Source organism: Vombatus ursinus, unplaced genomic scaffold, assembly GCF_900497805.2.
Source record: "Vombatus ursinus unplaced genomic scaffold, bare-nosed wombat genome assembly UNPS02014809.1, whole genome shotgun sequence".
NCBI classification, from domain to species: domain Eukaryota; kingdom Metazoa; phylum Chordata; class Mammalia; order Diprotodontia; family Vombatidae; genus Vombatus; species Vombatus ursinus.
The window spans coordinates 14,474,451-14,500,087 of NW_020954587.1; the positions used below are offsets into that span (position 1 = coordinate 14,474,451).

The 25,637-nt window shown below is 36.5% G+C and overlaps 2 protein-coding genes across 3 annotated transcripts in view; one reads left to right on the plus strand and one right to left on the minus strand.

Annotated features, from left to right (window-relative positions):
• The window catches only part of SON (SON DNA binding protein), a 34,795-nt gene extending 21,997 nt beyond the window's left edge, over positions 1-12,798 (plus strand). Inside the window, 6 exon segments of the mRNA XM_027875568.1 lie at positions 22-132; positions 1,500-1,616; positions 6,024-6,171; positions 10,872-10,943; positions 11,051-11,166; positions 11,723-12,798. Coding sequence (XP_027731369.1) covers positions 22-132; positions 1,500-1,616; positions 6,024-6,171; positions 10,872-10,943; positions 11,051-11,166; positions 11,723-11,881 — 723 coding nt within the window. The 3' untranslated portion in view covers positions 11,882-12,798.
• Positions 12,799-12,856: 58 nt separating this feature from the next.
• DONSON (downstream neighbor of SON) lies at positions 12,857-24,920 on the minus strand. 2 transcript variants are annotated; one of them, XM_027875576.1, is made up of 10 exons: positions 24,504-24,920; positions 23,556-23,636; positions 22,082-22,282; positions 20,589-20,767; positions 17,491-17,669; positions 17,027-17,135; positions 16,814-16,915; positions 14,984-15,038; positions 14,090-14,302; positions 12,857-13,493 (listed from the first exon to the last, which is right to left on the minus strand). In XM_027875576.1, the coding sequence occupies exons 1-10, from the start codon at positions 24,846-24,848 to the stop codon at positions 13,356-13,358; spliced, it is 1,602 nt and encodes a 533-aa protein (XP_027731377.1). In that variant the 5' UTR covers positions 24,849-24,920; the 3' UTR covers positions 12,857-13,355. The 2 variants fall into 2 exon arrangements, with proteins under 2 accessions (XP_027731377.1, XP_027731376.1); XM_027875575.1 differs by having other exon boundaries at positions 14,840-15,038.
• Between the last annotated feature and the right edge of the window lie 717 nt (positions 24,921-25,637).

A 25,637-nucleotide genomic window follows, 5' to 3' on the forward strand; every position in this document is an offset into this window, starting at 1 on the left:
AATCTTTTTCTTCTTCCTTAGCCTGTGGACATCTCTACAGCAATGAGTGAGCGTGCACTTGCTCAGAAGAGACTTAGTGAAAATGCATTTGACCTTGAAGCCATGAGCATGTTAAATCGAGCACAAGAGCGGGTATGTAATTCAAATTTCTAATCGTAGCGGACATATGTTTTTAACCCATTTCAGATTTAGGATATAAAGTTTGAAATAGAGTAACTTGGTTATCCAGAAAATTGAAAGGAATAATTCATTTAAATAAACTAGCTATTTTAGGTGAAACAGTTTTTGAATCTAATTATCCTGATTGATTACTTTAGTGGTTCAGTTTGCCTTTTAATTGAAGACTTAGATAAAAATATTACTATGGAACAAGTACCTGTTCAGCATTTGGAGAGAAGAGACTTGATTAGGGTGTGAGTGTGTAAATCTCTTTGTAAGCAAGTCATACTTAATCTGATGTTTGCATTTGGGGGCAGAAATTTTTAGAGCCCAAATTTTCCCTTTTTTTAAAAAAATTTTTTACTTTGTTATTTAGCGAAATATTAGGAATGAAACTTAGTTAAATTTATAACCATATTTTAAACATTAGCTATCTTTGGTTTTTTATCTTCATTTCTATTTTTTTTTTTTTTCAGATTGATGAGGTTCAAGGTGCTTATTTTTAAAAATAGATAAATTAATGTTTTAAAATACCTTTAGGTGATAGATGCAAGAGGAGGGAGAGATCTTGTTTCAAAATAAGTTAGCTGGGCATCATCTGTTTTGTTTTTTCAGTTTCAAACATTTCTTGGGGAGTAAGAAAGCTTGCTTTGTATTTTTTCCTTTAAATTCTTCTTATCCCATGCCAAAATAGCAAGAATGGTTTCAAGTTGTTTTTGTTGTTTTATTTTTGGAGAAACTTTGTTTATAAATCTGGTAAAAATTGGAGATCATTCACTTTTCTTCATTTTCTAAAAACAGTAAAATTTATACAAAGTGGTGCTTTAAACTTTTAGTAATTTAAAAAACACAGACATTTAGGGAAATAGCATAATTCAGGAGAAAGAACACTGGACATGGACGGAAGACCTGGGTTCGTAACCTGCTTCTTAGTGTTATTATCTGTGTGATCTTGGGCAAGTCGATTAGGTTTCTTGCACCTCAGTTTCCTAATCTGTAAAATGAAGGAATTGGATTTTGTGGCCTTTGAAGTCCCTTTCAGCTCTAAATCTGTGAAACTCTGGCATGGGTTTGAAGCTACTGTGTGACTTTGGACCCCTTTTGGACTTTAATTTCCTTATCTGTAAAATAAAGGGATTGGACTAGATTGACCTCCGTGATCCTTTGCAGCTCTAAATCTATGATCATAATCCAATTGATGATGTCATTGTTTAAAAATTCATTGTTTGTAATTTCTATCTCAAACTGAACATATATTTTAACAAGGTAAATGAGATTGTTTTTAATAATGGAATTTATTCATCATAATTTATTCAGATGTGATTACTTGCTTTCTTTAGATTGATGCCTGGGCTCAACTAAACTCAATACCAGGCCAGTTCACAGGAAGTACAGGAGTACAAGTTCTGACACAAGAACAATTGGCAAATACTGGTGCTCAAGCCTGGATAAAAAAGGTACTCATTATGCAGATAGACACATGCATCCAAATAGAATCCTGAAACATTTAAAAAATTTTAAAGTGCATGAGTGAGAAACCTATTGTCTGGTTCTAACTGAAATTCATAAGTAAATTTGCTATGTATATATACTCTAGGATGGACATTGAAGATGGACCTGATCCGTGGAAAAATGGCAAATGTTTAAAACTGGCTCATGATCCACCCAGTTTATATCCTTAGGTCATTTTAAAATTTATTGTTGTTGTTGCTTTTGGTGGTGGTATTTTTGTTAACCATTTTTTGAGTGCTAACTGTGTGCCAGGTGCTGTAAAGAATATTCCACAGTTCCTGTTGGGCTACTAATCTAATAACTTAAAGCGGTGGTTCTCAAATTTTTCCTCATCATGGGACGCGTGAAAGGTTTATCTTTGGTGGATCACTACCCCTAGGATCCCTCTACCACTTCCTGTTTTCCATCCACTGTTTTTTCCCTGAATTCCCTGCCCCTACCCTAGTGCCTGCACCCTCCCACAGAATCCCTCAGCCCCAGTTCCTCACCCCTTTTATGACCTCCAGCCCCTCTCCTGTTTCCCATTGGTTCTTAGTTGGTTTTAGGCAGAAGTAGTGGGGAGATTCCCAGCTCTAGAACAATTGCATGTGGCAGTTTTGCCATGGGACTGGAGGGTTGGGGGAGGATGGCTGGAGATTGGCAGTGGTGGGATTGGCAGTGGTGATGGGGTGGGAATTGGGGGTGAAGGGTTGGAATGGGGAATGCTATGGACCACCAATCAGGCCCTCATGGCCACTGGTGGTCCACAGACCTCAGATTGAGAACCACTGATCTCAGGAGAACAACAGGATATTTAAGACCCTAAAAACAAAGGGAGTGGATGGACGACTCGTGCGGCGAAGACATAGGTGCATCTGTTTTCAGATTTCTGCAATAAAATCTGCGGACTCCACCTACAGCTACCTCATTGTTGGGGGAGCCTTAGGTGGTTAAGGAAGGGCTTCCTGAAGAAATGAATTTTTCGGCGTGATGATGGAGGAAATTGGCTTGGTGGGAGGGTGATGGGAATTTGTTTCAGGAGTATTGGCATCATACCAGTGCTGAAACTGGGAGGCAGCGTGGTCTAAAGGCCTGGGAAGGGTTCTATGTCCGGCTCTACCTCTGACTCCTTGTGTGATCTTGGGCAAGTAACTTCTTGGCACTCCAGAATCTCCAAATGGAGACAATAACATTTATTACCTACCTCACAGGGTTGTGAGGCATAATGAGATATAGTACATATATACCAAGCTAAGGTGCTAAATTTGAAGGTATTGATGTTATTTGCTAGTTGCTCCAGGCACGTGTACCTAATAAATAACTTGATTGTTCACCTCTGAAATACTAGGTTTTATAGAATATCATTTTCACAGAGCCTGTATTGAACTTTGGATGTTCTTTGCTTGCTATTTTTGAAAATAGCTGCATGACAATGTATACAGTGAGTAACTGGCCAGATTAACGTCCTGTGTGACTCTTTAGTGGAATTACTGTGTATTTAATTCTCTGGAGGCACTTCTTGAAGAGTTTGGATTAGAAACTGACATTATTTGAAGTTTTTAAAGCACATAGCATTGTATTTAGATACATTTTAAATCATGATAATAGGATAAAAACTACTTTCTTATAGCATTTGAAAAATGGCATTCTTTTTTTCTTCTCAAAATTTGTCTACTTAATCTATTTCTGTAAAGTTTTCTTACTATGCTTTATCTTTGAAGATTGAATGCTTCTTTTTAGGAAGTTAGAATTAGGGGATACACTTATTGGACCTTTAGGGTATATTATGATCCCACAGCTCTGAACATTGTTGTATAAAAATATCTGAGGAACTTTCACTTGGAAGATTTCCATTTTGATTTTGGTAATGAAGTGGTGGACTGATCATGGAATAGAGTATATTTCTAAGAGTAATAACTTTTAAAAGCCTGGTACTATGTTGATGCAGTAGTTGGCTTCTTCAAATTCTCCCTCCAAAATTTTTTCCATTTTTATCTTCAGTGTAATAGGTTGCTTGTAGGTATTTAAAATGTCCTTTATATAAAACATCTAAAATTTATATCCTAGTATGAGAAATTCTACCTAGACTATCCCATTTAAAATTTTGTTGTCATAGACAAAAGCCGTAATAATGTTTTTTCATCAGTAAAATTTTATATTTGTTTTATTAAAATAAGTTTTGTAGCTCAATGAACTGAAAAGGAACATTTTCCATATTAAAAGGCCATACCCACATCAAGGAAGGGAACTGTTGTGATGATGCAAACTAATTTTGAAAGTGCAGCATCTTCCATGACAGAAAATATTCTATGTTCATTAATTTTGAGTTGCATTTGATGATTAATTATTAAAAGGACCCATACATTTTGCTTATTCATATTATACCGTAAAAACTAATCTTTAATTGATTACTATAGGGATTTGTGATAGCCTTTTATGTTTTTTCTTCTTGCTATAAAAGTCTTAAATGTTAATATCTTAATGAATATTTCCATTTTCCATTTACCCAATTGTAGAAATTTGATTTAAGATATTTATATCTTACATATCTTTCTTTGCTAGAGAAAAAGGAGGCATTAGAAAAAAATTGCTTTGTTCATAAGTAAATGTGGTGTTGTATTCGTTGGTATATTTTCCAAAACTAGTTTGGGAATTTTGAAATTTCTGTAATATGAAATCGTGAGATGAATTAGCCACGTTGTCAACTACTTAGAGGAAATAAAACATGGTAAAGAATTCAGAAGAAGAATTGGAAGCCTAGGTTGCTCTGGGGTTTGCTTTTGAATTGTGCAGTGCACTATACTCTGTACAGTGCCTTCTTTAGGGAGACATTGGTAGAAAAGAGGGGAGGATGAACCTTGGAAGTAAGTTTAAAAAAAAAAAGGTAGCATCAAGGCAGTTTAATATATCAGCATTAACTAATTTTTCTTTTCGTACACACACTCCGCATGGCCTGCACCACTTGAGGAATTTTCTAGCTCTAAATCTATCATTTTATGAGCCTGAGGAACTGAACCAGGGCTATATATATATATATATATATATATATATATATGTATATATTTTTTTTTAATCTCCACAGCTACCTCCTTCCATCAGAGCACATTGATAAACTTAATGTCCAATTGTGACTTTTTGGCATATGTTCCCCCAGTAGCTAAATAGCTGAGGGAAACAAGATCGCACAGCTTCAGTGTAGTTTGGGGCCATTTTTTAGTATTAACTTAGCAACAACAGGAAGTGTAAATTTTATGGTAATTGTAACTGTATATTGTCATTTCCTGTTTTGATAAGTTAATAATTCTTAATAACAAACTTGCTAGATCAGTTAAAAGTCAAGTTTTTAAAAAGAGAGAAGGAAACCAAAGCACATTATGCATTTGAAACAATTGCTTCAGTAGAAGTCAACTCTTGTATCTTCATTTTGGGTATATCTAGATGCCCTTTAATAAATTTCTTACTGTATGAAAATACCTGACTGTGTTGAAAATGCCAGTGTATTGTGTATTTTAAGACATTAAGCAGTTTGCTGCTTTGATGGAAATTATGGTTCAGTGGGTTGGATACAGGAGAGATGATAGTTCACAGAATAACCTGTGAACTTTCACCCCTCTATATGGAAACTTGTTTCAGGGCCAAATGCTTGTAGCTGCCTTCTTGCCCCGGTCAGTGCCAGCCCTACTATTCACAACACTGCGGCCACCGAGGCCTAGGTATGTAAACATTTAAGGAAGTTTTTTAAAGTCTTTTAACCTCAGGTTTTAAAAGAATTCAGTTTGGTATACTTACAGTGTGTCTGTGATTGTCATTACTATTGATAGACATGTAAACATGTAAGAATAATTTTAATATTGATTTGGATTGTCTTAAGTAAAACCTTTATACTTGTTCTGTGGTAGAATTTGGAAGAATTTTGGACAAAAATATGATTCAACGTTTGTCTGAACTTTATTTCTAAATGTTTTCTGAGTTTTTTTGTTCATTAACTAGGTACACCTGGGAAAGTTAATATTGTCAAATATTTTAACACTGCCTTTTTTTTATTTTGCAAGCTAAGAAGAGATACCAGTGAACGTAAATAGTGGATGAAAAAAGGAATGTTCTAATTTTTTTGGACATATGGGCCTTGTTTTAAATTGCCATTTTAGTTTAAATCATCGTAATCATCTTTCCAAAAAACCCTACTATTTAATACTTTAAAAAATTAGAACATAGAAACTCCAGTATGGGTAAATCATGGAAATATTCATTTATTGCTTTATTCTATATAACATCTAGAAGTAAAGTGAGATAATTTTAGAAAGTTGCCTGTGAGTTCATAATCAGATTCTAACTTTAGAATTGGGACATTTTACCTCTCTTTCTTTGGATAGGATCAATTCTTAAGAGCAGCCCCTGTAACTGGTGGAATGGGAGCCGTTCTGATGAGAAAAATGGGCTGGAGAGAAGGAGAGGGATTAGGAAAAAACAAAGAAGGAAATAAAGAACCTATTCTAGTTGACTTTAAGACAGACCGAAAAGGTAATTCTTTGACTTTTTTGAAGCTTTATATGATTTATTATAGTTCATTACTTTATATTTTTTAATTTATAGTATTATTCTCTTTTAAAGTATGGTAACATTTGAACCTGGTTTTTCAAATTTGTATAGATGTTTGGAAATAGTTACCACATTTTCAGTTTTATAAGTACCTTTCCAGAATTTGGGGGACATTTTCTTTATAACCGTAGTTTGACTACATCAGCTTTGTCGGCAGTTCTGAAATTTATTTATTTGTTTGTTTATTACAAAATGAGTTTGTATTTCTTGAGTATAAGGCATCAGCATTATGAATAAACATAACAAGACTATACATGATGTTTCGATTTTTAGGTCATAGTTATTTGTTTAAAAGCAACATGGTTATCGTATTCTGAGTGATTAGGGCATACTCAGTTTTACTCTTTTGTTTCCAAGCTTTAATAATAATAATTTCATTTTTTCTTTTTCTCTCCTTCACCGTAAATTCTTTTCTTTCACTGCCCTTATTTTCTTACAAAATTGTGTTTAATGCTCCAAAACTCTGCCATACTACATCATGATTCCTTCAGAATTGTCATTTTATTATTGCACTGTTTTCCTGATTTCCTGCTTTGTTAAAAGTGGTTTGGGGTGAATAACAATGGTTACTTTTTCCTTGGGTTGGGGCTAGAGATTAGAAAGACTATCTTTGATGAACCGATACTACCTAGTGGGGAAATATCACCATAGCAACATTCTATTGAATTCAGCATCATCAGAATAGTTGCCTATAAGCTACAGAAAGGGGAGAACAAGTACAGTGGTGCCTTAATAATCAGACTGGATAAAAATTTTTAAATTAAAATTTACTTTCAGCTAAATTATCCTTATTTCATTAGCTCTCTGTGGATATTCCTTCACTGGTCCAGATCATTACAATTTATTTTTTGTAGAGGCTCTTTTCAGCCAATAGTAGACCTTCTCTGAATATTTTGTTTTGTTTTGTTTAGTTTTATTTTTGATATTTCATGAATAGCAATGAAACTTTTGAATTGTCCATCTGTTGTTTTTCACTGTCTGACTGGTCCACCTTTTCCAGTCAGATTTGTCTTTCATGACTTATATCACTTTGTCGGAGCAAGTCATTCTTGTTAATATGTTGCTGCTGCCTTTCTGTATCCCAGCATACATCTTTCCACTCTTTGTTCACAATGAATATAGAATTAGCTATACAGTCACTGAGGGTATATTCCCCTTAAGAAGATGGTCTTTTGTAGCAGGGAGCTCCTTGGGACCATTGAAAGTGCCAGTGCATGCACATTGTCCTCCAATTCATTGTCCTGGTAATTCTGCCATCATCCATCTGCAGGGCCTATGAAAAGATGGAGATGATTTGAGTAACTCATCGGACTGCCTTGTGATTGATGCTTGTTGCACAAAATTATCTTTGTAGTTGTCAGTGTTTTTTGTATGAACTTAAAAGTATGCATGGGAGATTCCTTGATTTTGCTTTAGTGAATCACATTGATTTTTAAAATTAACAAACTATAAACACAGTGGGATCATGTATTCTTTGTCCCTTTTAGTCAGTTGGGTGACTGAATATTTGCTCTAATCTAGAAAACCATCATCAAAAAACCACGCTGGCCCCTTTTCGTTTCAGCTGCCCTGTTTACATGGATAAATGTTTTGATGAAGTAGGCCTATTGGTTACTAGTAAGTCACACTTTTAAGGTAATATGAGCCAGGATCTTTCATATTCTCTTGGTTTTTGTTTCCTCCTTTGAGGTATCTTAGAAACTTGTTCCTGAATGTCTTTAAAATTGTGACCTGCAGCATAAATTTCCTTGGTATATATTTGATGGAAGCCAGATTTTCATGAGGCATCTTGCTTCATCATCTTTTCATGATGTTACTTGTAGTCTTCTATCGCTGTTTTCTAAAATGTTCTGCATTTGAGCTTATGTTCTAAGTTGTTGTTGTCCTTGATTTCCAAGTCTCTGCTTGGCAAAGAGTTCAAGTCTTTATTGGCTAATGTAGTTTCTGGGCTCTTCACATCCTTATTGTGGTTTTCTGCTATCTGTTAAATTTCTCCAAGAAGTGGAGATAATGAGTATCTTTACCCATACTCATTTCATATTAGAATTGTAATTGTATATAATGTCTGTTCATTTTTATTGTTCTAAGCTGGTGTTAATTTTGACCTTTTCTTTGAAGTTAATGACACAGACAAAAGATTCTGAAATGACTTACCTGTCACCAGTTGTTTCCTGTTCAGCTGTAGACATCTCATTTTGTGTGTGTGATTTTGTTCTATGCTTACCATGCTGTCTTCTCACTCTTTCTAAAGAAAATATTCAAGCCAACTTTCATTTCTTAATTCCAGTCTGTAGTAGTTGTTTTTTTTTTTTTATTGCTGTGCTTATCTGTGCCATCCTTCACGTTGAAGTTATCGAGTATCAATTGATACTCAATACAAAGACTTGATTTAGAATATCTTGTCAGGTTCCTCACAGAATTTCTTTGCTTCATCCTTTCCCACATGTCGGTCCATAAGCTTACAACTGTCTTTATGATAGTTTCCTTGCTTACGCTCATTGTGAGCAGTGCAGTGACATGACTGATCTGATGTCCCATTAAATTAAATCTTAATCCCCTTGTGTGTACCAGGGAACTGATTCTGCCAGCTTTGTTTCCCTCTTTGTGGAAAATGGGTGAGCTTTCTTTTCTTTTAGCTGCAACTTTTTCCAAGTCTTCTGAATTAATTTAAAATTAAAATGTCTATGAAAGAAATCTATATCTTACAGACATCTAGGTCTTAGATTCAAAATAATATGAAGGGAATAGGGATAAACATTAAAGACCAACCCTCTCATTATACATATGAGGAAACTGAGGACAAAGTGGTTAAGTAATGTACCTCAGTTGGCACACATACAGAAGGGAGTGGCTTCAAAACCAGAGCCTTTTCAACTGTACTGTGTTGGTTTGATTCCTTCAGCAGTTTATGAATTCATTAGTCTTAGGTAGAACGTACCAAGTGTGCTGATTTAGGAACCCAGAGTCACTTCCATATTATGATAAAATATTGGAGTACACTTTAGGAAATGTGACTTACCTATTTAGTTAAAGCTGGGAGAAAATTAGGCTACATTTTGTATCTAATTACCTACTTTCAGTAAATGTATCAGTAACTTGGGGTGACCACTAACTCTATGAGACAGACTTGATGAACATTAAAATTACTCTAATCTGTAATGAGCTCATATTTATTGAATCCTTGCTATTTCTCTTTAACTTGAATATGAAGTTTAGTATAGTAATTATTCTCAGAATTAAGTGTAATGTCATAGAATCACAGTCTTCAAAATTACACAGTTAACATTTTGCACTGGATCATTCACATACACATTGATTTTGAACAGTATTATGGAAGGGAATTTACAAATAATCTAGTTAACTTCACCCTACCTAAGTCCTCCAAGTTTTTACAGGCAAGGAAGGTCAATTTAAAATGACTTGACTAAAGTTATACAACTAATGAACCCATCTGGATGATGTTGGTGAATTAGAAAAAGCCTATTATTTGGCATAGAAATAAAATTTTCATGTCCATGTGTATTTCATTGGAAGCAAAAATCCTTGGGATTTTAGTTGATTTGGGTTTGTAGGGAACTAGAAAAATCATATTAGGGAAGGGATTTTTGAAAACTCCTAAGGATTATGTGATAAGTTGTCATTGTCCTAAAGTGGTTGCGTTAGCAGTGTTTGGCTGTTTGGGAAGGAAGCCAGGAGAAAAAAAGATATGTGTAGATTCAGTGTGAAGGATGTTAAGTTTGAATCCTAGCTCTTCTGCTTACTTGTGATTTTTGCATAAGTATACTTAATTTTTCTGGGTCTTAGTTTCCTCATCTCTGATAAAATTAGGTGTTTGGGCTAAACAATCTTTTAAAATGGCTTGTGACTCTTTTTGATTACACATTGCTTGGTGAAGATGATCAATATGTATGTATTGAGGGAAGGGTCTGTGGATATTTCCAAGAATGTTATTTTTCACCTTCTCTTGTTTCTTTCTTTTCCAAAAATACATAACTAATATCAGTGTTTTAAAGTTCCCAGATATTTGTAAATGCTTACTTCTTTGGAATTAAACACTTTAAAAAATCATCCCTGAGGTTTCATCAGTTATAGGGAGCTCTGGGTGAGAAGCAGCCGCTATTGGTGTTGATTAATACCCAATCTCTACAGTTCACAGTTTTAAGAGTAAGCAATGCACTATGCTCTTCTCATCTCCCTATTTGACAGATGAGGAAATGGTTAAGTTTTGGTGTTAACAGCACTTTTTATGTATAGGGTAGGATTTTAATTAGTAAAGCTAATAATTTAGTTCTTGTCTTGAAAACTATTATTTAAATAGTTTTAACAAATGTTGATTTTTTAAAAATTAGAAATTTAGCTGGTATTCTCAGATTTTTTTGGTGGCATACTTTAGTATACTCTCTAATATGAGTAGATTAGTAGAAGGATCATATAGATGAGGCACCTCGGAAATGTCAGATTTAACTGGGAAAACGTTGTAAGATTGATATTAATCATTATATTAAGGTAACTTGGCATGTGGCTTAAATTACTTGACAACCCTATTGTAGATTTGTTTTAATGCAAAAATGTCTGCCACAAATAAATACTTGAGATTTATGGTAGTTTCATGTCTTGTTCAGGTCTTGTTGCTGTGGGGGAGAGAGCACAAAAAAGATCTGGAAACTTCTCTGCTGCGATGAAGGATCTGTCAGGTGAGAGTACGTTGCTTTTAATTTTTTTCTGTTTTCATTAAACTTTCATAATTTATTCATTAAAATTGGTGAAATTAGTTTCTGATCAGTTAACTTTTGGGTCTTAGGTAAACATCCAGTATCTGCATTGATGGAGATTTGTAATAAAAGAAGGTGGCAACCACCTGAATTTCTCTTGGTTCATGATAGTGGCCCTGATCACCGCAAACACTTTCTCTTTAGGGTAAGCATACAATTCTAAGACTCTAAAATAACTAGGGGTATCTCTTTAATTTATCAGCTTTTTTGTAGCTGTGACTAAATTGGCTTAGATGGGAAAGGGGGTGGGGGAAGTTATCCTTTGTTGGTGATGGTCAGAATTTGGGTGGGGTCAGCACTTGGATTGTAGGTCTTTAATTCCTTGATGTTAGCTGGGTTGAGGCCTCTGAAAGTATGTCATTCTGACATTATTGCTTAAAAGATGAGTTTCATAAAAAAGTTTTTAAAAAGGGAGGAAGTGGATATGAGTGATCAGCTACTGAACAGCTGTTTAAATTTGGCATTTAAAGATAAGAAACAAGGTTTAAATTTTCAGTCCCCCTTTCCAAGTGCTGGCTTGAGATTAATTTGACAGGGTGTTAAGGTATGGGTTTTGCATTTTATAATCTCCTAGATATTAGTGAAAAATACAAAGCTTATAGATATTAAAGTTTGATGCTGTTCTTATTGTATGTTTTTCTTGAATAGGTATTGAGAAATGGAAGCCCTTACCAGCCCAATTGTATGTTTTTCTTGAATAGGTATTGATAAATGGAAGCGCTTACCAGCCCAGCTTTGCCAGCCCTAATAAGAAGCATGCTAAAGCCACAGCAGCTACTGTGGTTCTTCAAGCAATGGGCCTTGTACCAAAGGACCTCATGGCTAATGCCACTTGCTTCAGGAGTGCCTCACGTAGATAGAGATTGAGGTTTTATATTAATCATTTCAGATAATTTTACTCTGCATCAGAAATGTATTTCTTCTTTAATGTTGTAAATAATTTGGCAACTTAGACATTGTGTAAAAAGCAATCTGTACAAACATCTCCAAGCTTTGGTTTTGTACCATGAAAATTGTATTTAACCATACAGGGTTTTGGTATGTTTATATTGTTTACCTTAGTGATGTATTTGTTTAAGTGGCTTAACATCAAAACAATTGTTTGAAGGCATCAGTAATCCTAAGTGTGGAATGTTAAATAACGCTTTTATACTGTATTTTGTACTATGATGTAATTCTTTCCCCTTATGGCTAGGCTGCTGTAACACTTGCCTATAATCAGTGAAGGGCTGTGCACCTTAGACTATTTCATGAAGGTTCTGCTGGACAGATATTGGGCCAGTGTTATTGGATAATCGGAGTTCTGTTCCACAGGGCTAATGCTACCATTTTTCCCTTTAAATTTTATTAGGGTTTAACAAATATGGTATGCTGTGTTACAGTCAGCTTTATGTCCTATGTTCTAAAATAAAGGATATTAAGCCAGACTGATGCCATAAGAAGGAAGAAGTCCAAAATGAAGACCCACTAGAATTCCAATGCAGACGCCAAGAAAATTTAATGGCATTGAGTTGTGATGTAGTTTTACTTTAATGTGCATTTTGAATTTCAGCTACAACTAGGTAGACTCAAGATGATAATGCAAATGCTGTAACCAACTTATCTAATAAAATCAGCACCAGGCCACTATTTTGTTGACTGCAAAAATAAGTTCATGTTAATTTAGGGTCTAATAGAAACTTTCATTTCATATGTGCATTATAGTGGTACTCATATGCTGTCTTTAAACTTTATTTTACAAAATGCTTAAGGCCCAAATACAAACTTCTGGAATAAATGTGGTGTTTAAATTCTTTCAGCTGCAATAACAGATTACATTATCACTTGATACCTACTAAAGGGAAAATAACTTTATTTTACAAAAACATACACATTAACTACACTTTACATAAACTATACTAAAATGCTACTTTTTAACTGTATGAAATTCATCTCACAAGCGGATATTTTTGCATAAACTACAGAAACATTCCTACTTAAATTTTCTAGGATAAAAATAGCAATGTAGGAACCAGTTGAGTATCTATAATCCTCTTCAAAATCCATTGTGAGGTAGTTTCTCAGAATGTTATCACATCAAAGTAAATTTTCTACAATCTATCAATCATGGCCAAACAAAACATTCTTCACATTTGGAGGTATGATCAGACTAGGAAGTGAAGGGTCTCACATTTTTTCCCTAAGTGTTATGTTAAAGACGTTACCCTGCTACCCAAACCTGTTGGAAGATTTGGATATTGTTCCTTTCTTACAAACCCTGAGAGATATCTTTAGATTGCTTAATTTTGGGAAGATGTTTCTTAAAAGTTGGCAGTTAATGTCATTCCACTTGTTTCAAGACTTCCAATTACAAGCATAATTATCCATTTCCATGAATCGTAAAGATGATTTTCCTAGTATTGGTAACTGGGTAAGTTGACTTAGAGTTTTAAGATGCAGTCCACAATTTGCAAGCTCCTTTTCAAGGACATCCTGTAAAAATTCAGATGCTTATTTAAAAAAAGACAGTACATTTCCTTTGGCTACTACAGAAATTTTAAATTAGGAACTCTTCCTAAAAACACACATATTTAGAACAGCATAATCATACTTGGGATCAAAAGTTTCATAAAAGATTTAAAGGTTTTGTGAATGTTATACTGTACATCAGTTTCTGAAAAGCTCAAATCAAGCTCAAGAAATTCATCTTTTTGGAAGCAAGCATCCTTTGAATCACTAATAACTTTCCTAGTCTAAGACATTTTGAAGGTAGGGGATATTTTTTAAAAATTAAATTTAATAGAAATCTGGGAATTCGAGTGGATAAAGCAGCAAGAAAAGCCAACAAGCTAAAGGGTCAACAGGCATTGTTTTTAACGTTCATTACATTTAACATATTCTCTAGTCTCAATCACAAATGGACAAGGGACAATTCTAGATGACTAAATTGAAGGATCTAATATTCAATTAGTCACAAGTTAGCATTCTCTGCCATTCCTTAATTCCCCAAACCAGCTTTACAATTTCACTTTGTAACTTTCTTCAGTTTGGAATAACAGAGTTCCTTAATAATCAAATAGTCTACTTGCCTTGTTTGATATTTTTTCCATTTGAGTACAAGTGTTAAATATAGATGTTGGTTCATGAGTATATAATCCTGCTGAAAAAGATCCTTTTTGTGCAGATTTGAGCAGCATAGTCAATGAATGCAGAGAATGAGGCATAATAGGGCCTGTAATCTCCAAACTAAATTGATCTTTATAACCAGTATAAACTGGTGTCTTCACATTTACTGTTCGTGCCTGGGTAGAGGTTGAAGAAAAGGGAAATGATGACAATGTTATACAATTCAAGACAGTGCCTTTCCTTTTTTTTTTTTTAAAACGTGTACAATCTCTCATTCTTTTTATAATTTTCCTCTAACACTGAAAAGGAGAAAGCAAGTATAGTTCCTGTGTTTTATTGAACATTGACTGATTTAAGTAAAACGTGAGCATCTCTTTTAAACCCCCTCTTCTCTACCTTCCACAAGAGATGGAATAAAGTCGATGATTGAGTTTTTTGTCTTAAAAGTTTCTACAAAGTTTCCTTGATTAAACTTTATAGATAAGAAATAAAGAGCAAAAATGAAATTAATTTTCCTAAAGTGACTGACAATGTGGTAACACCTCCATTAGTTAAAAGTATTTTACAGAAGAATTATCAACCATCTTCAGAACAGGATTTATATAAAGTACAAAAACCCAAAAAGTAAAGGACTGTAATAACAGAAAACAGAATACTTTCAGCTCTGCCAGAATGTAGGCATGGGATTAGTAAAGGTCTTTTTGTTTTTTTACCTTGAGCATTTGCATTGTGGCACCTCGGAAAGCTATTGGGGACAATAGTGTTGGTGGAAGTCCTGCCTGAGGACCTGAGGTGGCAACTAAACTCTTGCAATTTATCAAGAAGTTAAGCAACGTAAAGGTGTTGATTCCTTTTACCAGTACAATAGATTCAGGCCTATGATCCATTTGCACTTCATTTTTCTCTTTACGACTAATATCTTCAGTCAAGGAAATTGTTAAAATATTTTAAACATCAATGCAAAGAAACCACTGATTTAACTCTTCCATTGGAAATAACAATCTGCTTCTTAATCCTCTACTACTAGCAGGCATTATGCTAGACATTGGGGACATAAAGACAAAAACTGGTGGAAAGAAGAGACAAGCAATAAATAATAAGCTTCTACTGCACCCTTGGCATTGCTAGGCACTGAGGAAATGTGGACAAAGAATGGAACAAAGCAATAATGGGGATAATTGGGAAGGTGGTGCTTGAAGGAGGGAGGGAGGGAGGGAGAGAGGGAGAAAGGGAGAGAGAGAGGTTCTCTATTAGAACATCAAGTAGGTCAGTTTGGCTGAAGTGTGTATGTAAATGGGCACTAATATGTAGAAAGGAGGGTGGCAGGTAGATTGTGAAGATGCTCAACTGGCTTTTGTATTTTATCTAAGAAGCTTTTGAAAAGCAGAAGAGTGGCATGAATCTAAGAATATAACTTTTAAGCAGTATAGAATGGATTAGAGAAAAAAGACTGCAAGAAGACAGACCACTGAGGCTATTACAATAGTACAAGCCTGAGGCGAAGAAAGACTGAACTAGTGTGATTGTGGTCTATAGCGGAGAAAAGGGAAAAGATGGCAGATGGTATGGAGGAATAATTAACAACCTCTGGCAACTGATGGAGATAAAAGAAGAGGGAAAATCTCAAGTTTGGAAACCTCAGTGGCTAGGGCTGTGGTAGCCTTACTTGGTGAGTTTGAGATGCCTGTAAGACATCCAGTTCAAAAATGTCCAATGGTGATGAGGCACTGGAATTCAGAAGAGAACCAAAGGCTGGATATATAGATTTGAAAATCATCTACATGGAGAGGATAACTGACTCCATGGGAGCAAAAAGATCCCTGAAAGGGAAAAGTAAAAAGTTTTTGTGTATAGCCAGTTATGGGAAATGTATGGATGATGAATCAGTGGGAATGAGGAGAATGAAGTAAAAGAACAGCTAGAAGATCCAAGGTGGGTCCATCTTCAGTCATTCTGATCTATATTGTGTCATCGGACCTAGATGGTTCCAGAGGAGAAAGTGAAGCTGGTGACCTTGCAAAGCCTCCTGCACTAAAATCCAATTCACTTACAAGTCTTGGCATCCTCTTCCTGATGTCATGGTCTTCTTCAAGAAAGGACAAACAACAACAATAACAACAAAAGATCCAAGAATGGGAGTGTCACAAAAACCCAGAAAGAGTAAAGAATAGGTAGGAACATATCATATTCAGTGGTGTAAAATGCTGCAATAAGAGGGGGATTAACAAAGGATCATCAAATTAAACTATTAACAAATTACTGAGAACTTTAATTACTTCTCCACCTATAAATCACTTGCACTAGAAATTAAATAGTACCAAAATATAGATGTTGTCTTTATCAATTTAGTTTAATTAGACTTTTAGTTCAAGGATCAATAAAGGAGTAGGCCATTTTTCATGGAAATAAATAGTTTTTTTGGTTTGTTTTTGCTAGGCAATGGGGTTAAGTGACTTGTCCAGGGTCACACAGCTAATAAGTGTCAAGTGTCTGGTCTGAGACTGAATTAGAAATTAACTCAGGTCCTCCTGATTCCGGGGCCGATGCTCTACCCACTGTGCCACCTAGCTGCCCCTTGAATAGGCTTTAAAGCACTACATTTACACTAAAGCAAAACTTGTTTAAAGTTAATTAATTTCTGAAAAGTTAAGTACCCATCATATGAATAGCAGCAATTAAAAGGATACAGCTTAAGAGAGATGTCTGGTTTTTTTATCTTATGCTGTACACCCATCTCTTCCAGCCAGGAAAAACTTTCCTCTTCATCCTCATCACTGATAAGTTGTTCCCTAGAAATATATCATATTTCATTTTAGGTTCTTGTTTTATATTAACTCACAAAATTCCACAAAATTATAATATTGGGTTTATGATTCATGAAAATTATTTTAATTACATACTCTTCTGGTTCTGTCTTACATTCACTCTCTGCTACATGTAGACTTGTCTCAGATACTTTTTGTTTCCGTTGGCCATTTTCTTTTATTAAAGGCAAAGAAAATTCAATACCTGGGTGAGAAAAGTAAGAGTAACAATCAAATTTTATTTCATTTGATTTTTATAAGTTTATGTTGCCTTATTCTACTTTAAGGAAACCCTCAACGCTTTATATTTCTATCATAATGTGCTGCAACGATTTGCATTACAAAAGAATTTACCTTCTGCAAGCAAATATAGAAAGCCTGGGAAGGTGAGCAGACAATCTTAAAGCTTATAATGCAAACAACAGTTTAAAAAAATTAAAAAAGATAAAAAGCCCTCCTAGAAACAGGGCAAATATCTCAATTTACACACTTTTTAAAATGAAAACATAAGACACAAAGTGAGATACTACTATATGGTGCTTCAAAAGAAGTACATTTACCTTCATTTTTCATAGCTTCTCTTAAACCTCTGGTTGTCGGTGACAAGATAGCTGTAATTATATCATTTCCTGCTAGTCCTGCTGCACGAAACAGCACAGTAAATTGATAGGTACAAACATAGAAATAGGGACAAAGTTTTGTCTTCAATAGATTATACAGAGAAGTGAAGCTGATGGACCTATGAATTAAAGAAACAACTTTTACTTTGAAATTTTAAAATCACAAAAACCCCAATGTTTATTTTAAACCATCTAGTTAAAAACTTCAAACCATTTCAAAGTATGTGAGCTTTTGCAATCCACCCATGTTACCAAAAACGATAAGTATCTTCTATTTTAATTACTACACTGAAAGTCAATTCCAACTTAAAGAACCTTGAGTTCAATAAACATTTATTAGACATTTGAAGGGACAAAAGAGTCTGAAATAGCTGCTGAAATAAAAAAAGGTACCTAAGGAAAAGTCATAGTATCTTAGATCTGGGAGGGATCTTCTAGTAGAAGTAATTTTACAGGTGAGAAAATGAAAGCATGGAACTGTTAGATGACTTAATGAGACATAAAATCACTTCTGGGATGGAATCACTGGTCTTAAAAATATTTCTTTTCTTTTTCTTTGACTAGGCAATGGGGTTAAATGACTTGCCCAGGGTCACACAGCTAGTAAGTGTTATGTGTCTGAGGTCATATCTGAACTCAGATCCTTCTGAATCCAAGGGTGGTGTTCTATCCACTGCGCCATCTAGCTGACCCTTAAAAATATTTAATGGGGCAGCTAGGTGGCGCAGTGGATAGAGCACCGGCCCTGAAGTCAGGAGGACCTGAGTTCAAATCCGACCTCAGACCAAGCACTTGACACTTACTAGCTGTGTGACCCTGGGCAAGTCACTCAACCCCCATTGCCTCACAAAAAAAAAAAAAAAAAAAAAAAAAAAAAAAAATCACAGATGCCCATATGCCCATCAAATGGGGAATGGCTGAACAAGCTGTGGCACATGAATGTAATGGAATACTATTGTGCTATAAGAAATGATGAGCAAGTGGATGTCAGAAAAACCTGAAAAGATTTGTATGGACTGATGCTGAGTGAAGTTAGAACCAGGAGAATATTGTACATAGTAACAACCATGACTAACTTTGATAGACTTAGCTCTTCTCAGCAATGCAAGGATCTAAGACAACTCCAAAAGATTTATGATGGAAAATGCTATCCACATCCAGGGAAAAAACTATGGAGTCTGAATGTAGATCAAAGCATACTATTTGCTCTTTTTTTCTTCCTTCTTGTGGTTCCTCCTATTGGTTCTAATTTTTCTTTACAACACGACTAACGTGAAAATATGTTTAATGGCAATGTATATGTAGAGCCTATATCAAATTGCATACTGTCTTGGGGAGGGAGAAGGGGAAGAAAATTTAAAACTCAGAAGCTTATGGAAGTGAATGTTGAAAACTAAAAATAAATTAATTAAAAAAGAAGATGCAAGAGAAAAGCAAAAAAATGAAATGAGAAATACATCAATTTAAAAAAATTTCACAGAAAGATAATTGGTTTTCTCTCTATCTAGTTCATCTGTAAATCTTCAATGGGAATTTTAGGGAACAAGTGATTAAATGATTCCAAGTTAAAACACAGCAACTCAGTTATTTGATAAAAGAAGTTCCCAGCTAATCCCCTCAAATTTTGGCTTGTAGTGCTAGCACTTTTAAAGCTAAAAATTTTACCAATGCTCTATGTACAAAAACTGATAGGGTAAGCCAGTTTTTTGAGCAGCTCCACTCACCACATGTTAGATGTGCTTTGAAATGGATATCAATAGAAATGATGAAAGTAAGTGGAAAGGGGGTCAGTAATACCAGACTTTAAACTATACTTTGAATAATAATTTTCAAAACTATTGATTAAACTACTAGTTAAAAAATCATGGTCAATCAGTTGAAAAGCTTAGGTATAGAACATATAGAAAAAAAATATAGTTGCATAGACCCAAACTTTTATAGCAAGGACTTACTATATGACCAAAACTCCTAGGAAAACTGGAAAGTAGCTTGTTAGAAATTAGGTCTAGACCAACATCTCACACAAAATACTATAATCAGCTCCATAGATACACCATCTAGATATCAAAGTTCATATCATAAGCAATTCCGAGGAGCAAAGGAAGAACTTTAACTAACCGTCTAATTAACTGTTAAATAAATGTTTACTAATTTGAATTCAGGGGATTTTAAGATCTAGTTGAATATCAGGTTCTTAGAGAGGCAGCACAGCATAGTAGAGTACCGGATGTGAGAAGGACTTGGATTCAAATCCCATTCTGACAGTTATTAGGTATTTGAATATAGGCAAGTCACTTAATTGTTGAGCTTTAGTTTTGTAATCTAATATGGTAAGAATAATACCTATACTATCTATGTCATATAGTTGTGGGGCTTAAGTACATTAATGAGCGAAAATAAGTCAAAACTGAATTAAATGAAAAACAATTTTCAAACCTTAAAGCACTTTAACAATTTTAGAGATCATAATCACCATTATTATAAAATTCACCAAAAAATCCATAATGTTGCAATACAGTATTTCACTCCATAATTGTTGCACAGCTTATGACAAATTTTTGAAAAAAGTGAGACGTGACCATTATGTGAGGCTTAAAAAATTGTGCTAGTATTACTTGTCTTTTAGTTTCCACCAGTCTCGCAACTTTTCACTTACTGAAAACTGCTTTCTGCAGCTGTTTCCATGCTGTTCAGTGAACACAATTACTTTCAGCTTGAAGCCCACAGAGGAGTTTTTGTATTTACCCATAATCAGAAAGAAATGCTTCATATGTTAATGTATCTCTTTCAGATGAACTGTACAAGTTAGCTAGCACGGGAAGATGCCAAGTCTTACCATATCATGTGACTTACTCATGGCAGCTTCCCCTGCTCCAGGGTGTGATGGTTATGTGGTGGTAACAATTATTCCGTGAAATACAGTAACTCCTAACTATTAATAATGAGATTTGGTTATTATGTATTTGCATGTACTAAATACAACAGAATAATAAAAAAGAAGTAATGATTTAATTTAGAAATTATTTCACTGATCTTACCATTCACTCATTAAAATTTGTTGCAGGCCTTCATCATTTGACCAAGGGCTCGTTTTTCCAGCTATTTTTCTGTCAGCCCCAATACGTGGAAAAAGTTGTAACCATGGCAGGAAGGGATGAAGCCAATAAATAAGGCTCTGCTGGAATGCACAGCGAAGCTCAGTGGAGAGTCGTGGATCCTAAAATATGTAAGGATTAGTGCTTGGCTCCTAAAATGTTGCAGAAATTTAAAAACTTTCAATTCCTTTAAGTACACAGGTTTCACAAAAGGAACATTTTCAAACCACACAATTCAATACTTCTCTCCCTGATGATGATGATGATTATTTTACCAAAAGCATTATTGCATTTGTATAAGATGTTCCGGGTGAGAAACTTCCTCTACCAACCAAAACTGGCACTTTCTCTACAACTTATCTTAGAGAGCTGTCTGTGGTAACAGGATGATAAATAATCTGCCCAGGGTCACAAAGCCAGGATGTCAGAGGCAGGACTTGAAGCAGTTCTTGGTCTTGAGGCCACTGTTCTCCACTCATTACACCACAATGCCCCATTTCCTATTTATAGAAAAACTTAACTAATTTAGAATTTGTGGTCAATTATGAAAGGGGTAAGCTCCAGTTTAGCTTTATTTAAACAAACCTTTCCTATTTAATGTGAATACTGAGAAAAATAACAGGGAACATTTTAAATTGTACATAAACAAAAAGTTTTTAAGCCCCCTTTTACTTATAGGATAACAGACATGCTAATGGCAGATCATCTGTAGTTAGTGTTTTAGCCTGCAAGGGACTCTTCTTCTTCTTCTTTTTTTAATTGAGGCAATCAGGGTTAAGTGACTTGCCCAACGTCACACAGCTAGTCCATGTCAAGTGTTTAGTCTGAGGCTGTATTTGAACTCAGGTCCTCCTGACTACAGGGCCAGGGCTCGGTCCACTGCGCCACCTAGCTGCCCCAAGGGACTCTTCTTTTAGGCAACACTGTAAGTCTATTTTGAGTTAATATGTGGCATTATGTTTAGAAAATGCAGTATCAATATTTTCAAATACGCATAATATATACTAATTCAAAAAGGCCAGTCTACATTTAGGAAAAAAAGAATCCAACGCAGCCTAACAGATTGCATATTTTGGCATACGATAATTACAGTATGAATTATATAGCTACGTCATTGAAATAATTTACCTGCCTTTGGATTTGATTTGTATCCTCCAGTTACCTTTTATTTATTTGCTCAAATTTTTCGTTCGTAATTTTTGCCATTCAACATTTATTTACTAATTCTCTTAAAAAACAATCTCTTCATCATTTAATGGTTAATTCCAAAGTAAAAAAAAAAGTTGGCAAAAACATGAAAGAAATTAAAGAACTCTCCAATATTTGTCTTAAAAACAGGGAGAATGACAATTATGGAAGAAAATAATTAGCACATTACCTAGGTAGCTCACAAATGTATGGACATTAGACCAACTCATTTTTGCTAAATTAAGTACCTGTATATTCTCAGGTAGATGAACTTCTGTTGCCCTGCAGTGTTGGACAAAGCCTTGAGCTTCTTCCTGAGCTTTCAAATGATCTGCCCAGGTAAAAGATTGGGAAGAAGTAAAAAGGAGGCGAGTTTTAATACTCCAATCCACAGGAAACTCACTTTCTGAAGATGGAATATCATATTTGGAGTGCTGTTGATGAGGAGTCTTTCAAAAATAAGGAACACAGAAATTAGAAGAAAAATATTTTTGATTGAAAGATTTCATTAGCTAATTTCAAAATTACCCACACAGCACTATTGAAAGTCTTTTACCAAATTGCTATTCCTATTAAATGCAAGATAAGTCTTCCCTCTACTCCTCCCACCCCCACCCCCTGAAATTTCTTGACCTTGAAACCAAAACAAACCATAAGCAAAGATAAAATGAGTAGATACCTCTACAGAGCAATCCACAGAAAGCTGATAAACTAAAAATATCTATCACTTCCATCAACTTGACATGCTATCCTCTCTTTTTTATGTGGTCTAAATTTCTTTCCATTTCCCATGAGTCACACTTCTGCATGATACAACAGAAAAGCATGGGAATAACTGAGAGGCTAGAAAGAAGTACTATTTCCAGAAAACATATTATGGGAAAACTTATATGAACTGATAAGAGTGAAAGAAACAGAACCTAAAAAGATGATACACAATGACAACAATATAGAAGTAGCTAAACATGGTATACAGATAATGACCAATCCTGGTCCCAGGAAAAAAAGAAATGCAACTTTGGGGGTAGGGGAATCAGTCTGGATATGTGATTTCATTGGTATAGGGAACTTCCACAATTGACTGTTACCTATAATTTAAAGAATTACCAGGAGCACTGTGAAGCAACAAGCCCATGTCTGGCATAGCTAGTGTGTATCAGAGGCAGGACTTGAATCTAGATATTCTTGACTCTAAAGCCTAGATTCTGTCCACTACACAGTTCTGTCAACTAAGCATATATTGAGGGAGAGTACAAAGTAAACTGGAAGGCTCAGGGGAGGCTTCTGGAGATAGTATCAGAGCTGAGCCTTCATAGATAGAGACAGACATTAGGAGGTAGTACACTCTGGCTACGGCAGACATCCTGTGCAAATGCAGAGATCAAAGGTCAAGTTTGGGCGATGGAGAGAGAGGTTAGCATGGCTGGAATGTAATGTTTATGAAAAGTAGTAATGTGAAAGAAGGACTGAAAGGTAATTTACAAAATTACCATCTGGTTGGAACCAGCTGTTCTATTGGAGAGGCCAAGAGGGTGTCAATGAAGGTTTCTGGGCAGGAGAGTGACACAATCAGACTTGGCCATTGGCAGGTGTGTAGAGAATGCATTATAGAGACAAAAAAATTACAGATCTATAAAAGCAAAATGCTATTAAGAAGCAGAAGTTATTTATGTGTATGGCAAAACATTCAATGCCACTTCATAACAATTTAAAAATCATTACCATGGATAATTGCTTAACTGTTGTTCTTTCCGAAAACCCTTTTTTCCAGGTCACATTATTTTCCTGATGAAAATCTAAAAACTGAGAAGAAAAAAGTTTTAATGTATTGCTTAAACTTGAGTTAAGGCTTAAGTTGCTCTAAGCATTTGCCCACTTTATCATTATTATACTATGGATTACGATATACTCCATAGGCAAATGATCATGTACTTATACCAAAAGACAAGTGGTTTACTTGAATTTCAAAATGCAAACAAAGCAAAGCACCCCCTATATTCAACCCATTCCAAACAGATCCTGAAAGCATACTGGTTATTACATATGAGAATGGGTTTCAATTTATTGAAACCAGTTTCTTTAGCCCCATCTTATCTCCAGGCTAGGCAAGTGTCATACTTGGAAGTGTTGGCAAAAAATCTGGGGATTAACAAAGTTGGAAGTTTGTAATTTTGTTTGCCAGAGACAAATCTCAAATAATACCCTTTGCTCTCATCTTTTTTATCAACAACCGGCATTTCGGAGATGGGTAACTCTGACTAGCCATCTTGTCTGGTCCCCAAATCGATCGATTTATTTATCGATCATAAATAAACGGGCATAAAACCTGTTTTACTCCTCCCTGCTAATTTATGAACACAAGCATTAATCCATTCGTGGGCATGGATGTGCGTGAAAGGGGGTTTCTTTAAACCTGCCGTGCTCTAACCTTTGCTTACATCACCGTAACAGCTATCCACCCTAAATGGTCATATACGCCCAAGAGAAATGGACGTTTGGGGGGCAGCGAGGCTTGGGGGGCAGAGTCCACCTGCGGAGAGACCCTGGGCAAGTCGGCGTCACCATAGGTGAAATGGCCTGGGGCGCCTGTGGGGGGGGGGACGGGAGGCGGAAGAGAGGCGCAGGGACGGTCGCCTCCGAGTGGACAGTGGGGGAAGGAGGGTCACTCACGGGATCCGCCGTGTCCCGCAGGGGGCTGGCCGGCGGCCACGCAGGGTCGGTGACGGGCTCTGGCCCCACGGCCGGCCGCGGGGTATTGTCCAAGCGGGCAAAGGGGTTTCTCCGGAGGGAAGCTGCGGCGGCTCCTCCGCTCCTGCTCCCTGTGGCGGGGAAAGGGCGGAGGCGGAGGCCGGCCGCCAGCGCGGCTCGGCGGGGCCCGAGCTCGGCCGGATCCGCCGGGGAGACAGCGGCTCCTGTTCCAGGGTCCACAGGGTTTCGGGGTCGTTTCCGCCGGAGTCGCAGTGTTTCTGCAGGCTTCTTGAAGCTAGGCGAGTAGCCGGGGACCGTCATCGACATGGTGGCGAACTTCGGAATCTCCCGCGCCAGCGCCCGCTCCGACCCCACCCGGCCCCCGAGAGAGCGAGCGCGGGAAAGTGCGCCGGCGCCACACTGACAGCGAGGCGCGCGCCGCCCACCCCGCCCCCGCTCCCGCGAGAACTTAACGTCCGGCGGCGAAACTACGAACACTCCAGGGCCTGGATTCGCGGCCTGGGCGCCGTCAGTCACTTAAGGCACGAATCTGACGGCCAGCCTCCACCCCTAGTTGTGGACCCCGGTTCATCTCCAGATTACGCGAGTTTTCATCCAGTTCCAGGCCCCTCATCGCCACCCCTCGCCCCCAGCCACGCCTGTACGTTTAAGGAGGCTCCTGAGCAACGTGCAGCCCTCCCCGGGCAGCTGCCCCTGGGTCATGGCGAGGAGCTCTGTTGCGCCCTCAGGCCTCCAGCTTCTCCCGCACGGGCAAGCCCAGAGGGGCACAGAGAAGGGTCCCGGCTACATTCCGAGAGCAGAGGCCGGGGCCGGGGTGGGGAGGAAGGAGGTGGGTTTGGCTCTGCCAGGGCCTGGCGCGCTCACTGTCTTGTCCTTGTGAAGAACTGGGAACATTTTGTGATGCCACATGAAGTACCTAGAAACTAGTTAACGCGACTAGCCTTTGAATATATAAAAGAAAGTGTTGAGAGGGGAACTGATAAGAAGACCCAAAGAGCAACTATAGGAAAATGGTAACACAGGCCCATTGCTGTCTTGAAGACAGCAGTTTTCTTGGTAATGATTTTGAAAGTAAATAATTGCTTGAAGTAAAGT

Coding starts and splice junctions, on each gene's coding strand:
- DONSON (XM_027875575.1), bottom strand. CDS start 24,848: ATGTCGATGACGGTCCCCGGCTACTCGCCTAGCTTCAAGAAGCCTGCA. Junction 17,136..17,490: donor AGAAGCTATGAAAAATGAAG/GTAAATGTACTT, acceptor TTTCTCACCCAG/GTATTGAATTTTCTTTGCCT. Junction 13,494..14,089: donor TGGAAAAAATATCAAACAAG/GCAAGTAGACTA, acceptor GAATTTTTACAG/GATGTCCTTGAAAAGGAGCT.